The following is a 14904-nucleotide window of genomic DNA, read 5'->3' as shown; positions in this document are numbered from 1 at the left end:
GTACATACCACCCATGACACTGGATGCTTCCTTCCATAAAGGCACCTGTATACTAGGCTGCAACCCAGCCATCCCCATAGGCAGTGTCAGGCTGGGGTACCTTGGGCCCACCAGGGAATATTTTATTCTAGGGGCCCACCCTACACACAACAGATATATTCAGCGCCGAACCTTTCACATTACAATAGCGACTTTGCACAGTGCTGTGTATGTGACCGGCTATGCTTGCTCACTGTTAGTAATTGGTCAGATACTCTATGCCAGGGATGGGGAACCTTCGGCCTTTCAGCTGTTGCAAAACTACAATTCCCACAAAGGCTGTCCAGGCAAGATGGGAGTTGTAGTTTTGCAACAGCTGGAAGGCCGAAGGTTCCCCATCTCTGTTCTAGTGTATAGGAGCTGTCCAGGCATGATGGGAGTTGTAGTTTTGCAACTGCTGGAGGGTTGAAGGTTCCCCATCCCTGCTCTATGCACACAGCACAGCCGTCCACTTAAGTTTCTTGAAAGGTGAACTCCTATGAAACTAACTGGGGGATTATATGTCATCCTGAAGCTGCTAAACAGGCATGCAGACCTCCTGCTCAGGGGCCCACCAATGGGTAGGGCCCACCGGGGGATTCCCCTGCTTCCCTGTGGGCCAGTCCGAGCCTGCCCATAGGACAACACTACACGCATCAGGGACGGTACATGTAGCAGCCAAGTGGATGTTTCTCAAACAGTGCCAGGAAGCTGCACGCATGCACGCTTCACTAAAAAGCAAGGATAGCCTGCGACTTTTTTAATTTTGTCCCACTGTCTATTTGAGTTTGACTCCCCTGGCCTACAACAAGTATACAGAGAGACTTGCAGTACAAATGTAAATTATGCCGCCCCATGTCCCATCATATGTTGTACCATGGTGCAGGGGAATCTTGCCAACAATTTCGACTATACTGCTGACTTTTTTTTCTACGTTTTGACTACAGGCAATAAATATAGTGATTTCCACAGGTTTTGGTTTTTTTTCAATAATATTTGTGCTGTCTGACCTTGTGTTTTGCACCTAACAACAAACAGCGACTTCATTCTCAGCAAGACCTTTGTTTATACTTCCCAGGAGCGTTATCTTTGTAGAGTCCAGCAAGAAATCTCAGGCACATGAAACAGACCTTGTAATACATACACAAAGCTGAACGGAGAGTCATTGCCTTGCCTTGCCTGCTGCCAGAGCTATTATACATGTCAGCAGCGAGCGAGGAGGAGCAGGTAAGAGCCGAGGGGGCCAAGGGGTGATCGTTAGATCATCTGGGCAGCCCATAGGAGACAGCAGCGGTCTGCTGCTGCCGCTCCTATTACACGGAGCAACGGCAGCATAGCATTAACAGGCTGATCATTGTCGTTTCAGCCTGTTGAAAGGTGATCGTTGTCTTCTATTACACAAATACGGCCGATAATTGCTTTGTGTAATAGGGCCTTAAGTTTAGTTGTTATTTTATTCTTTTATTTTATATTCTTAATTTCAAATCTGCTAACCCCATAGTAATGTAACATTACATGGCTACCTTATCCAATGGCAGTCTTGGGTATGTTACATTCCTATAGAGAACTATTGGCTGTAGCCATTGGTTGACACATTCACACGACATTGCCCCTCTGCCATTTTGTCTCGCACCCCCTCCTAATAGTCTGTAAGCTGATGCATGCGAGCAGGGCCCTTACTCCTCATGTGTGGATAACTATATGTAGATCTCTGTAATGTCTGATTTTTGTCTATGTATGTACCCCAGAACTGTAAAGTGCTGCGGAATCTGTTGGCGCTATATAAATAAAAATTATTATTATTATTATTATTATTATTATGACATGGCCCACTGTATAAGTACATTGTATCAATTATCTTGTACTTATCCTGAGTTACATTCTATATTATACTACACGCTGTACTCTTTATTCTTTCCAAAACAAATATACCTGTAAAAAGTTGTAAAAACAACCAGAAAGTACAAAGTACATCATGTGGTACAAACTTTATATACTAGAACACAAGAAGAGAAACAGAATACCTTTTTGTCTTCTGGGAGACGTCTTTATTTTTGGAGTATGCATGTTTTTTGTCCGTGAACTAAAGACAGAAAAAAGAACAAAGGAATAAAAGTACAAAATCTCTTAACCTCATGTATAGAATAAAGCAATGAAATTCCAGCACAGACTATGACTATGTAATATCTATTAGCTTTGTTTACATGACAACAGTAAGGGCTTATGGCCCAGCCTTCCTCAGTGGGCTACAAGACCCCTACTGTGTCCTCAGATGCTCTAATGGACTCTGTATGTGTTAAGGTGCTATCCCATAGAAGCACCCTTTCTTTTTACAAAAGCCTTAGGGTGGCCATATACCTCCACTAGCTGTTAGCGGAAGGCTCCTTCATTCACATGTGCAACCTCTGATTAGAGTATGCATGTACTTTCAATGGAGAAAGCTGTTGCCAGACACCTCTGGTGGTTTACCTCCAAGGAAAACAAAGTCCATGAAGTTCAACTTGCCCATTCCTTCTCTTTTCCAACATCATATATTGACCTACGGGTGTGGACCCACCGTGCCACCAAAATGGCTTGACGTGGCTCACTCCTGAGTGCAATCTCTAAGTGGTTCTCCAGTTTTCAACCTCAGGAGAATCTGAACTTTACCACCAGTTCTCTACCTCTGGGACTGGTTCCGGTGTAGGTGGCAGCTGGCCTTGGGTCTAAGACAGGCATCCTTGTATTGAATGGACAAACAAACAGGTAAGGATGTGCAGCACAGGATCAGGGTTCGGTGAATGGTGGAGAAAGAAGACACAGACTGGACCCCATGCGCAAAAGGTAACATGTCAACTTTTTTTGCCAGAGGGAGCAGTATGCCAGTGGGAAAGAGTCAGAAAACTGCACACATTAGCAAGTTTATTCGACTTTTCCCTAATGCAGATGGGGGGAGGCCTTTACAGACAATACTAACCAAGGCTTTGGGGAAAGTAGTTTTATTAGGGTGTCTAGAGAAGGAACCAGGCCTGAAGACATTACAGTTAGAGATGAGCGCAACTTGAGCATGCTACTGTCCAATTGTTCGCCATTTGAATACCGGTGGCTGAAGCCCTACAGAGTCTAGATAAACATAAATACAGTATATGACCTATGTCTGCATCCAAAAATCATCTATTGTGATCCAAAAAAGACCAGGCCTATTCATGCAGAAGTGTCCATAGCGTGGTAAAGTTCTTTAATAATATCATAAAATATAATTGGAAGTAACATGCTAATTTCCTTCACTTGCAGCTGGATGACATCTGGAGAACATGTGACTCTACACAAGAAACCACCCGCTATTACTTATTCTGGAAACTGAGTAAAACCATGTGACTTAAAGTTTTCTGAGGCCAGGAAGTTTATTATAGTTAGGGCCTGGGTTCTATACAACAGTCGGTGCTAGTAATTGATAAACAGCAGCCATATTCTTCTCACAGATCTGCAGGACAATTCCAATTTATGAGTTTCTTACTGAATCATAATCACTTATAAACACAGGGATTCTGCATTTATATTAAGAGTTTGTGTGCTTTCACAATCCTTTAATAGTAGAAAGGTCTCCTGGTTACGGAACTCTCTGTGATCAATAGAATAATTTGACAGCAAGTGTTCAGTTTCCCTTAGCTGTTATATATAATATATATATATATATATATATATATATATATATATATATATATATATATATATATATATATATATATTAGAAAATATACACAGGGGTTGTACTGCAATGTAGACACAACACTACATAAAGCCTTCTCTGCCGCATGGGCATCACTGTACTCTGGGACACTGCTGCTCGAAGCTGAAGGCTGGAGCTTCATCACTTTCCCACATGAGCATTTGATCCCACAGAACAGTATCTAACTGCTTACGACGCTACTCACACTAGTGACTCTAACTGTAACATACAGGGATCCAACAAAGCCATTGGTTCTATGCTGAAATGCATTGTGTAGGGCCTTTTACAGTGACTGAGATTGTTCTTATTTGGATTAATTTTTTTCTGTGTAATGCAACAAGAAGGATGGGTTCTCAAGAGACTCATTTTGTATCTTCTTCACTCTGCTACCGTAGTTGATCCCGATTGACACACCCAGTATATTGACTGATTTTTATGCAATTTTTAAGATATAGGTATAGGTAAGGATATATTCAAATCGGCAAAAGAAGCCCCAAAAGGAGCCCGACTTCCAGCTCCAATTGACAATAGGGAATGTTCAAAAACAGCATTGATAAAAGTAGCACAGGTAAGGATTTTTGGTTGCAGCAAGTTGCACTCCACTTTGTCCACATTTAATGCAAGTCCCATGGGACCTGCTTGCAGAAAGTCACACACATATTTCAGTCGTGCCACGTGTCTCTGTGTAGCCGTAGCCTTAGGCAAGAGCTAAACTATAACGTGCAGCATTAAATTACAGCCAGACTATAGCTGCAGCATTAAAGGGGTTATCCCACCACCAACACGTATGCACAGGACAGGGGATGAGTTTATGATCACAGAGAGTCTGAAAGCTCGGGCCAGCTGTGATTTCGAAAATGGAGGTTCAGAGTCTCCCACTCCTTTCACTGGGAATTTATGTTTAGGCATCAGTGAGCATCTGCGCTGTCGGGCCTTTTTTGAAGCCCAGACTTAATAAATGTCCCCCTATAGACTATCTGGCGTCAAACCAGGAACATTGAAAATAGACGACCCACCATAACTCTGTGTTGTATCTCTTTTGGACTTTTAACTGAGAACTAGTGTTGAGGGGACCTGTCAAACTCTTTGGGTTTGGCAACGTTCTCCGAAACCAAAACTCATTTGATTCCCCGTGGCTGCATAGGTTGCATGGCGCCCTAACCATAGGCTGTATCCATGTTTTCCTGGCACCCCTAGGACTGCATCCAACTTCTGCAGCCGCAAGGAATCAAATTCCAAGTGTTTGGGTTCAGAAAGCATTGACCGTGTGGTGGGTAGATGGGGGGCGGGGGGGGGGGCAACAAAACATTGAAGATATTCACACACCGAATCCGCAGCGGACTTCACAGTTAAATCTGCTGGGGATACCTTGCCTATCATTTTCAGTGGGATGGCATACTCACAGTGGGAGTATGTAAGTGGCAGCCTTTACTTTACCTGCTCCGCGCTCCAGCTTGCTTCGGGGGTTCCCGGTGTTTGAACGTCCCGCTCAGCCAATCAGTGGCTGCGGCGGAGAAGGGGAGGATACCCCACTGTGGCCACTGACTGGTTAAGCGGACATCACAAGTCATGACCAAGCTTCCCACTCAGAACAGAAAGCAGCCAGACTGTAGTGGCGGTACGCGGCCACCAGCGCTGGAGCAGGAGAGGTAAGAGCATGTTATATCTTTTATCCTCCCTACCTCAGCACTTTAAAAAAAATCTATTTGCTCGGACTTCTATAACATCCAAGGGAGCCCCTTAAAGTCCCAGGCACAATACAAATAGCCCCCCTGTAACCCATCACCCTTAAGAAGTCTACAACTACATCATTGCTAATGATAATATCATACAAATAAAAGGGATAAGGAAGGAAATGCAATTGTTTTTTGGAAGTACCTCTGGAAATGAATCCCGAAACTTGACATGAGATCTGCTCGGAGACAAATTGCTGTCAAACAATCTTTCGATGGGATCATCGTAGCTGTATTGGTTGGATACATAGGACATTTTGCTTGGCAATGATATTCTGTTGTGGTTCTGTAGTCAGATGCAGTAACACTACCTGGCAGCTGACAATGGCTGCTGCTGTTCAAGTGTATGGGATCATAGGAGTGGCATGTTCCTATGGGGACCTGAACAACACCTGTCCTAGGGCCGGATTGTTGTAGTAACTTGTCACTAAGTGTAGGATGCTGCTAAGTCAATATTCAGTCACACATACTGTACACTCATCTACTACTGTTTATGTAGCCATAGCCAATGCTGTAAGATCATAGATGGCTGCTATGGGACTGGCCATACATAGCCCAGTCACACTGGTATACAGTATATACAGTATCCTATCCTGATATTGTATTCTGTGGTTTCATACACTTATTCTAAGAGAAAGATCTGCACTGTGCACTATATGCAGTGTGTGAAGTTATATCGCGGTTACAGTATGTACTAGACACAAGTGCCAGATTACCAGACTGCCTGATCATACCGCCTGTACTGCAGCCAATGGAAGTGAATGCTGCCAAGACGGTAACTCAACAGTCACCATTAGTCGTGCACCACTAGTGCAGGCAGAGCGACACTGCAGACTTTGGCCACATGACCAAGGTCACCATGCAGCCCTAGCCCTAAAGGGGTTATTCAGGTTTACAACAACATGGCACTTTCTTCTAGAAACAGCACAACTCTTTAAAATTGATGATCTATTAATGAAGCATAGGGGGTATAGTATAGGCAAGCGTATTCCAACCTTGGCCCACCTGGAGGTAGTTTGCCCTCAGTTCACATTGCATTTGGGGTCTCCGTCACAGGTATCAGACAGCATCTCACTAACAGAATACGGGCATATACTGTGGTGGAGAGCAGCAGATGGCATTCATTACATTGGGTGAGCAGTCACCTACTGGTGAATACACTCATTTAACAGGATTTAACGCAGCGGACTCTGATACTAGTCCCATTAAAATTAACGTATATATGGTCGAACTGCAGCCGCTTTGGCCACTTAAATGAATGGCATGTGCTGCTGTCGGCCACAGTATATGGCAGCATTCCATTATGTAGATGGATGTAGATGGATACCAGTGGCAGAGACACAAAATACAGCATGATCCAAGATATAAAGAAAACCTGTCTTTCTTGACTGTTTTTATTATTTTGGGCTGTATTTTCAGCTGTTTCTTTGGATTAGTGGTGAAATCCTCTGCTTATCCAAAGGTTCGGGTCTCTATGGATATTAAAGTGAATGTACCATTATGTACATTTGCTTTAAGTTTTGCCCATGTACAATTTAAGACAATTATGTATGTGACCCCCTATAAGACCCAATTGTAGGGGGGGTCGCACTCATTGTTGATTGATTGCATCTCTGTATCCATGGATATCCGGATAAGCAGATGATCTCACTGATAATTAAGAAGCTCCCATCGTGACAGGTTCACTCTAAAGTGTCACTGTTGTGTGTAAAAACTTTTGACGTGTCACAGAGACATACCATAAAATAGTATTGTCCAACAGCACCTGCTCAGTAGGGATAACGCCTCTTATGTTAGTAGATGTGGGAAGCTCGTCAAAAGGTCTCCAATCCCAAGCGAAGGCCGTCGAACGTCACAGAAGGACTCTGTCCGACACCAATTGTCAAAGTGGTGAATATTTATTCAAGCAACATACACTGTGGCAACGTTTCGACCCTGTAGGGTCTTTTTCAAGTCAAAACGTAGCAAAAGTGGCGAAATTCCGTGGCGGAGAATGCCACCAGCCTCCCTGTCATAATTACAGTCTACCGGAGGCTCGAGGGCCTCCTCTCTCGGCGCTGAAGAATGGACATGTTCATTCTTCCGCGCGGAGAGAGGAGCCTCAGCCACGTGAGCCTCCCATAGACCGTCATTATGACAGGGAGGCTGGTGGCATTCTCCGCCACGGAATTTTGAAACTTTTGCTACGTGTGAATGTAGCCTAAGTGTTCCGACCCGTACCAATTGGGAGAAGTGCGGCCCTCTCCCGCCTCTGTGTCATGTGATCAGTCAGCTCCAGCTGCCTATGTTAATACATGACTATATCCTGCGACACACGTCAGGACAGGATCGCGCTAAGCGCAGTCTTCTCCCAGTTCGATCTATTGTGCGGCGCAGGTCTGAACACAGAACTGGACCAATCTAATTTTTTGACGTCTCTATGACATATCAAAAGTTTTTACACGGGAGAGGTACACTTGAAACTATAAATATGTGTGGGGAAAAAAAGAACATGTGACAGTACAGTCCAAGAAACTAGGAACATTGATCTCTCCTGCATTATATCAGTAAGGTCCTGTGTTGCCTGTAGCACTGGTGTTTGGGTGCGGCTTTGGTTCCATTCAGCTGTAATACCACACACAACCTGAGGACAGGGGTGGCGCTATTGTACAATAAAGTAGCTGTGTGTCTCCTTCTCCTGGATAACCCCTGCTATATAAGTGCTGCTCTATTCCCTATAGGAAAACACTGTAGCAAGTTCATGCCAGTTCGGCGGCGGCAGCAGCACAGTCCCGCAGGGTCCTAGTGCCGGTGCTCTCAGCACCTCCGCTTGCTCTGCACTTTGTGGGACTTATAGTCTCCCACACAACCTGCTACTTGTAGTCCTGCCCCGCCATAGCTTCCTGTAGACCCCAGCAGGTCAGTGACCACCATGAAATCATCGCCTCTGCGCACATCCTGTCATGTTACCAGCAGCTGAGACTCTCTGCGGAGGGGGCGGGGTTAACCTTGTCAGTCTCCGCCCATATGCCGGGATAAACACGCCCCCTCCCTCCTCTCCGCGCATGCTCAGTTCTCGTTGTGCGCCACCACGAGGGTCTGCATCTCTCCGCAGTCTTCCTTATCCCGCTACATCGGAGCGTTGTGGAGCCGAGTGTCCCCGCACTGTACTGTCAGCATGCCGGCCCAGGTCCTCAGCGGGAAGGTGGTCTCCGGGTAAGTGCTGCAGCCTGACTACTGCCCTGGGGTCCGGGAGGGACGGGCGCTGGAGGGGTTAATGCAGCACGTGGGCTGGTGGTGGCCGGACACCACAGGGTTAATAGCTGTCATAGTGGGGGACATGCAGAAGGACTGTGCTCTGATCCCCAGCCTGTGGCTCTGCAGCTGGTGTCTTGCTGGGACTTGTAGTTCTGCAGCCACAGGTTGGAGAGCAGTGTTCTGCAATCTGTGACTCTGGAGCTGTCATGCTGGGAATTGTAGTTCTCCAATGTGTGATTGTGGGGCGACCTGGTTGTCAGGGCATGCTGGGAGCTGCAGAGCTCCAGCTGTCATAGCTGCAGGTGTTGTGTGCCCAGCCTGACAGTCTGTAGGGAGTAGGAGCAGGTAAGTTCCCAGAGGCAGCAAGAAGACATCATAACTATATTAAAGGGATTGTTCACCAATCTTTTTTTCTTCTTTCATATCAACTTGTCCTAGCAAGTGCCAGAGATATGTAATTTACTTCTATTACAAAATCTCCAGTCTTCCAGTACATATCAGCTGCTGGATGCCCTGCATGAAGTGGTGTATTCTCTCCAGTCTGACACAGTGCTCTCTGCTGCCACCCCAGTCCATGTCAGGAACTGTCCCCAGCAGTAGCAAATCCCCATAGAAAGCCTCTCCTGCCCTCCTAACTGGAAAGATTACTTAACTTCCTGCAGGACATACAGCAGATGATAAATATTGGAAGACTTGAGATTTTTTAATAGAAGTAAATTACAAATCTCTGGCACCAGTTGATTTAAAAGAAAAAAAAATGGTGAACTACCCCTTTTAAGCACATAAACCCCCTGTAACTGATAAATACTGGTTATAGTCCTCTAGGGGTTAACAGGTCAAGGCCCAGCAAACAGTGGTTAAAGGAAATCTTTCTGCTGCAATTCACTGTTATGGTAGATACTACATTCTGGAAGCACAGATGGATATACGAAGGGTACCATGTGTCCCAACACCTATCTAACAGTGTTAGAAGTTTACAACGTGAACTATAGCTGACAGTACCTGTCATTAAAATTATATTGTTAAAAAAAAAGTTTTGATTAATCTGGGCCCGAGTGTTCAGACCTGACCCGATCATGAGGAGAGTCATGTGATGAGTCAGGCTCCTAAAGCGAGTTTATGGAGCCCGACTCTTCACTGATACAGAGCGGGGAGCAACACGGGGCTGAACAGTCAGACCAATGAAAACTTCTGACACGTCAAAAAGTTTTTATGATGACAGGTTCACTTTAAACATATAAAAAAATCAAACTGGGACAGCACTGGAAAAAGTGGAAAAAAAATAAGAATATTTAGATGGAGTGCACCTCTCACCACACAGGACCCTTCCGTTCAGATTCAATCCAATTAGTAAACGTAGGAGACAGCACTTCTTGTGAAAAAACGTGATTTTTTTATTCACATCACACGCAATGTTTCGGCTGGTACTTCAGCCTTTCTCAAGCTTGAGAAAGGCTGAAGTACCAGCCGAAACGTCGCGTCTGATGTGAATAAAAAATCACGTTTTTTCACAAGAAGTGCTGTCTCCTACGTTTACTATTAGGTTCACTTTAAATGACAATAATGTTTTAGGTAGGTTCTCCTGTACAGGATCTGCAGCAGATTTGCTTTGAATCTGTAACAAATCTGCTGCAGATCTTGTACAGGGAACCAACCCTTAAAGTGTTAATATTTTATTAAAAAAAAAAAAAAAAAAAATTGTCATAAAGTTTTGATTGGTTGGGATCCAGATGTTCAGACCTCCACATCTCTCTGCATGAGATTGCTTCTATAGTTAGTATATGGAGTCCGTCTCGCGTTCTGATCGGTGAGGTGTCGACCTTGGCCGTCCCTGTAGATGGTGAGGTTGGAGGGGCTGCAGTACTGATGTATATAGTTGTATATGCATATAATGGGCTGAACATTTAGTGAGTTGCATCAAGAAGTCCCTAGAAGACCCCTACAAGACCATTGACCCCTACAGTATGAGCCATAGTAGGTGTCTTGTGTTGCTGTATATATTGCTATCACAGTGTAGGATAGGATTATAGGCACGCAGTCCTCGCAGCCTATAACAGGTTAAGCCGCCCTAATACCAGCACATCAGGTGGTATATACTGGTCTCCGTGGATAAAGGCTTTGGGCTAATAAGAACAATGCGCCAGCCAGTCTGTGTCCCCCATCCCCCATGGACTGCCCTCCGGTCTACCTAGGGTTAAGTCTCTCAGGTTACTTTGCATTGTGCTCAAGTCTGGTGATCTGGGCATAAAGTGACCTGGAAGCAAAAACAACATTAAACTTTGTCCCTTGTTGTTTGGCGGCTGATGCTTGCAGTGCCTGTGTACATAGTGCACGCTCCGGACGCCTATCAGATTTGATATTTGTAGTTATTTTCTTAGTTTTCATCCCATTGCCGTCCGTGTACTGGTCACCGGGGTTATGTCAGGCTGTCTGGACTGTACAGACCTCTGCGGCTAACAGAGCAGAAACACTTTCTTCTGGGGGTCACGTGATCTCTGATATAATCGGCTATGAGGGTCAGTGATCACACGACTCTTGTTAGTGGCGCTCAAGGACAATTTGTCATGCACGTAATATGGGAACAATTTATCAGTCCGTATGATCGGCACTCTTCCATATTGTGGGAGCGGGAATTTAGGCAGTGAAAGTGTCCAACCACCTTAGCCGTCAGCTGAATTAGGCTAGGTTCACACTGCGTTTTTGCAATCCGTTTTTTGAAGAAAAAAACAAAACTGATCCATATGTGTGCATCCATTTTGATCCGTTTTTCCATTGTAAAAAAAAAACGGATCCATTTTTTTTTTTTTTTTTACGGACACAAAAACGTAGCTGACACTACTTTTGTGTCCGTTAAAAATAATGGATTCGTTTCGATCTGTTTTTTTTTTTTTTTTTTTCTACAATGGAAGTCAACGAAAAAACGGATGCACACAAATGCATGTTTTTTGCAAAAACGGATTGCGAAAACGCAGTGTGAACCTAGCCTTATCCTGACGTGACTATTCAAGTGATTGATCTGCATGGCTGATCGTGCATGTGATTTCATGGAGAGAGGAGTTAGCTGCTGCTAGGAGTGGGACCCCCAGGCACCAGTAATCCCACCAGTATTGCGCGGCTACTGGTGGGGGGCATGGTTTTAGCTGCATCCCTTCCTCTGTATGTGAGTTGCCACACATACCAGACTCCTAGGCATGGATGGCCTTATACATGTGGTGATAATGTCCAGCAAACCCATCCTTCCTACATATGGCTGTGGTACACGTCTATATTGTGTAGACCCATACCGTACCCCGTGGGTCCCCATTTTGTTTTCAGTCACACCATCACTTATCCAGTCCTCTTGTCCCATATTTTATTACAGACTTGTACGAGAGCGACTGAAGAATGAGGTCGCAGCCATGCAGGAGAAGAACGCTGGTTTCCGCCCGGGTCTGGCCATCTTGCAGGTCTGTCATGGTTGCTTTCATGCATATTTCATAGCCAGACATATCCCGGCTAGAGAAAAGCTCCATTAGGGAATTAAATGTCTTGTGAGGGAGTGTCAGGTAGTTGTCTGCTGTTCCTGAATTTGCCATCTATGTTGGTTAAAGGGGAACTCCGGTGCAGATTTTTTTCTTTTAAATCAACTAGGGGCAGGAATTTGTAACTTGCTTCCAATACTTCTTAGCTTCTGTATGCCCTGCAGGAAGTAGTGTATACTTACCAGACTGACACAGTTCTCTCTGCTGCCACAACTGTCCGTGACAGGAATTATCCAGAGCAAAACCTCTCCATCTTTGGACAATTCCTGTCCAGCAGCAAAGAGCACTGTGTTAGTCTGGGAAGTATACACCACTTCCTGCAGGACACAGGAATAGAAGCAAATTACAAATCTACATAACTTTCTGACTCCAGTTGATTTGAAAGAAATTTTTTTTTCTGCAGAGCACCCCTATGAGAAAACTAGATCCAAAAGTTTTCTTTAAAGACAGTCCCTTTAAGGGGTTGTTCAAATCACAGAAAATTGCTTCTAGCTAAGATATTACTTCAATTTCTGATTGATATAAGTCCAACTGGTGGATCCTAAGAATAAAGAAGTTAAATACAGCCTCTTCATTCTTCTGATTGATGTGGATCTCAGCTGATCAGAAACTGGTCATCCTAATGGTATCCAGTTGCTGTCATATGGGAGTACACGTTATTAGCCCTCAGAAGTCTGGTACGCCAGGTAACTACCACCGTGGGAGCGCACTGATTTCTTTACCTGACACTGTATAGTCCATTGCTGACGTTATGCTGCGAATAAATCTGAGTTGTTCTTTCTCTGATAGGTGGGAGACAGAGATGATTCCAACTTGTACATCAGTATGAAGCTGAAAGCTGCTGCGGAGGTAATGAGGAATAGAAGTGTAATACTATAGAGGGACATCTAGCTATATGAATACATGTTTTATATGCATATAGGCAGCTCTCCAGGTGTGCTGGAACTACAACTCCCAGGCAGAGGCTATTAGATAATGCTGGGGTTGGGACATGTGCCCCATGTGGAAAGCCACAGGCTGCAGGTTACTGCATTTTGGAAACTGTTACCTGTAGCTGGTGGACTCAGGTAAAGTATATGCAGTCCACAGGGGCATTAAAATAGTGGGGTTCCCGCACCATCTAGTTTTCTGTTAATTCTTCTACACATTGCTGTATTTGTGAATTTCAATAGACAAGTATACTTATTGCAAGACACAAACTGACTAGTCCAGGGGTAGGGAAGCTTGGCTCTCCAGCTGTTGCAAAACTACAACTCCCATCATGCACGGACAGCCAAGCACTGTTCCCTGGACTAGATCTAGTAGTAAAACTTAGTCTAACCAGTCTGCAGCACAAGGTTCAATACGAAACTACAAAATAACAATGTTTGTCTCCTTACAAGATGCAATAAATGTGACAATAACAAGTATTTATTACCAGTACACACAGTGATGGAGGGTGAGAACCATGCTCAGACAGGTGCGGTGGGACATGGGCTTGTTATATCTGTCTCCTTATGACACACAAAGACTCACTAAGCGATCGCCCTTTTACACACAGTCCCGATATACAATGATCAGCCGTAAGGCTGCAACCACTGACAGGTGAAGTGGATAACATTGGTTATTCGGTGACAATGACTTCTCTGGTAGGATATTTTACACAGCAAGTGATCAGTTAGTTCTTGAAGTTGGAAGCAGGACAAGTGTAAGAATGAGCTGATGTGACATGGGACAAAATGTGGTGGCTACATGAAACCTAAAAAGAAAACTGACTGTCAGCAAGGGGTTAAGTAGGTGCAGGGCTAAGCTTTGCTGACTACATAATCTTATGCATCTTCCCTATTCTCTTACAGATTGGTATTGATGCTAGCCATGTCAAGCTGCCAAAGACTTCCACAGAGGCAGAGGTAATAGGAACTGGCCGGGTTTTATAAGAGATGTAATGGGCTATTCAGCATAGTTACAAAGCAAGGTGTATGTTCTAGAATAGAGGTGAGCGCACCTCGAGAATGCTGAAGTCCAATCGTTCTGCGTTTGAATGCCGTTGGTTGAAGAAGTTGGATGCCATAGGCTGTATCTGTTTTTCAAGACATCCTAAGGCTACATCCAACTTCAAATTCCAAACTATTGGACTCCAACATGTTTGAATTGCACTAATCCCTATTAAAGAATATCTGAGGTCCACAGATTACTATGCCTGCTATGAATGAGACAAGTCCCATGTAGGGGGGTGGGCTCACAGGTGCAATGTATTCTGTATCTATGGGGGAGCAGTTGTGGGCTCATCTATATAGGCCTGAATACAAGCAGAACGACTATAGCCACCACTAGTGCACAGCCTGATGATGGATGTATTGTAGGTGCTGAGCAGGATAAAGTCCATCAATGAGGATCCAACACTTCATGGACTGATCGTTCAGCTGCCTCTGGATTCGGAGCACAAAATTGATACAGAGAAAGTCACTAATGCTGTATCGCCTGCCAAGGATGTGGATGGGTGAGTAAGAAATTAGGGATAGTAATACCGCTGTTTCTAGAAGGCGATAGCAATGTTATATCCAAATGGTTCGGTGCATTTATCACCTATTTACAGGATAGATAATAGTATGATTGCCGGGGATTTGATCTGGACCCCTCAGCACCCCTCCCAAGTTCCCCACATCTCAGGGACTGATGGAAATCAAGCTTGGCTATTGCTGGCATC

At 44.6% G+C, this 14904-nt stretch overlaps 2 protein-coding genes across 3 annotated transcripts in view; one reads left to right on the top strand and one right to left on the bottom strand.

The window, feature by feature from the left end:
- LOC138771390 (coiled-coil domain-containing protein 170-like) overlaps positions 1-14904 on the bottom strand; it is a 56814-nt gene that overhangs the window by 32022 nt on the left and 9888 nt on the right. The window contains exons 1-2 of one of the 2 annotated variants that reach the window (XM_069951049.1): positions 5606-5796; positions 2043-2101 (exon numbers count right to left, since the gene is read on the bottom strand). The exons of the other annotated variant lie outside the window; for it this stretch is intronic. Coding sequence (XP_069807150.1) covers positions 2043-2101; positions 5606-5716 — 170 coding nt within the window. The 5' untranslated portion in view covers positions 5717-5796. Of the gene's footprint in view, positions 1-2042; positions 2102-5605; positions 5797-14904 lie in introns of those variants that run through there. 2 annotated transcript variants of the gene reach the window in all.
- Positions 8513-14904, top strand: part of MTHFD1 (methylenetetrahydrofolate dehydrogenase, cyclohydrolase and formyltetrahydrofolate synthetase 1) — a 45424-nt gene continuing 39032 nt past the window's right edge. Inside the window, exons 1-5 of the mRNA XM_069951048.1 lie at positions 8513-8655; positions 12059-12143; positions 13008-13067; positions 14054-14107; positions 14561-14697. Of these exons, the coding sequence (XP_069807149.1) occupies positions 8618-8655; positions 12059-12143; positions 13008-13067; positions 14054-14107; positions 14561-14697 (374 nt within the window). The 5' untranslated portion in view covers positions 8513-8617. The remainder of the gene's footprint in view (positions 8656-12058; positions 12144-13007; positions 13068-14053; positions 14108-14560; positions 14698-14904) is intronic.

The sequence above is a fragment of the Dendropsophus ebraccatus genome, chromosome 13 (assembly GCF_027789765.1).
Source record: "Dendropsophus ebraccatus isolate aDenEbr1 chromosome 13, aDenEbr1.pat, whole genome shotgun sequence".
Lineage (NCBI taxonomy): Eukaryota > Metazoa > Chordata > Amphibia > Anura > Hylidae > Dendropsophus > Dendropsophus ebraccatus.
Note: the sequence above shows the minus strand (reverse complement) of the source record. Positions and strands in the feature narration are given on the sequence as shown.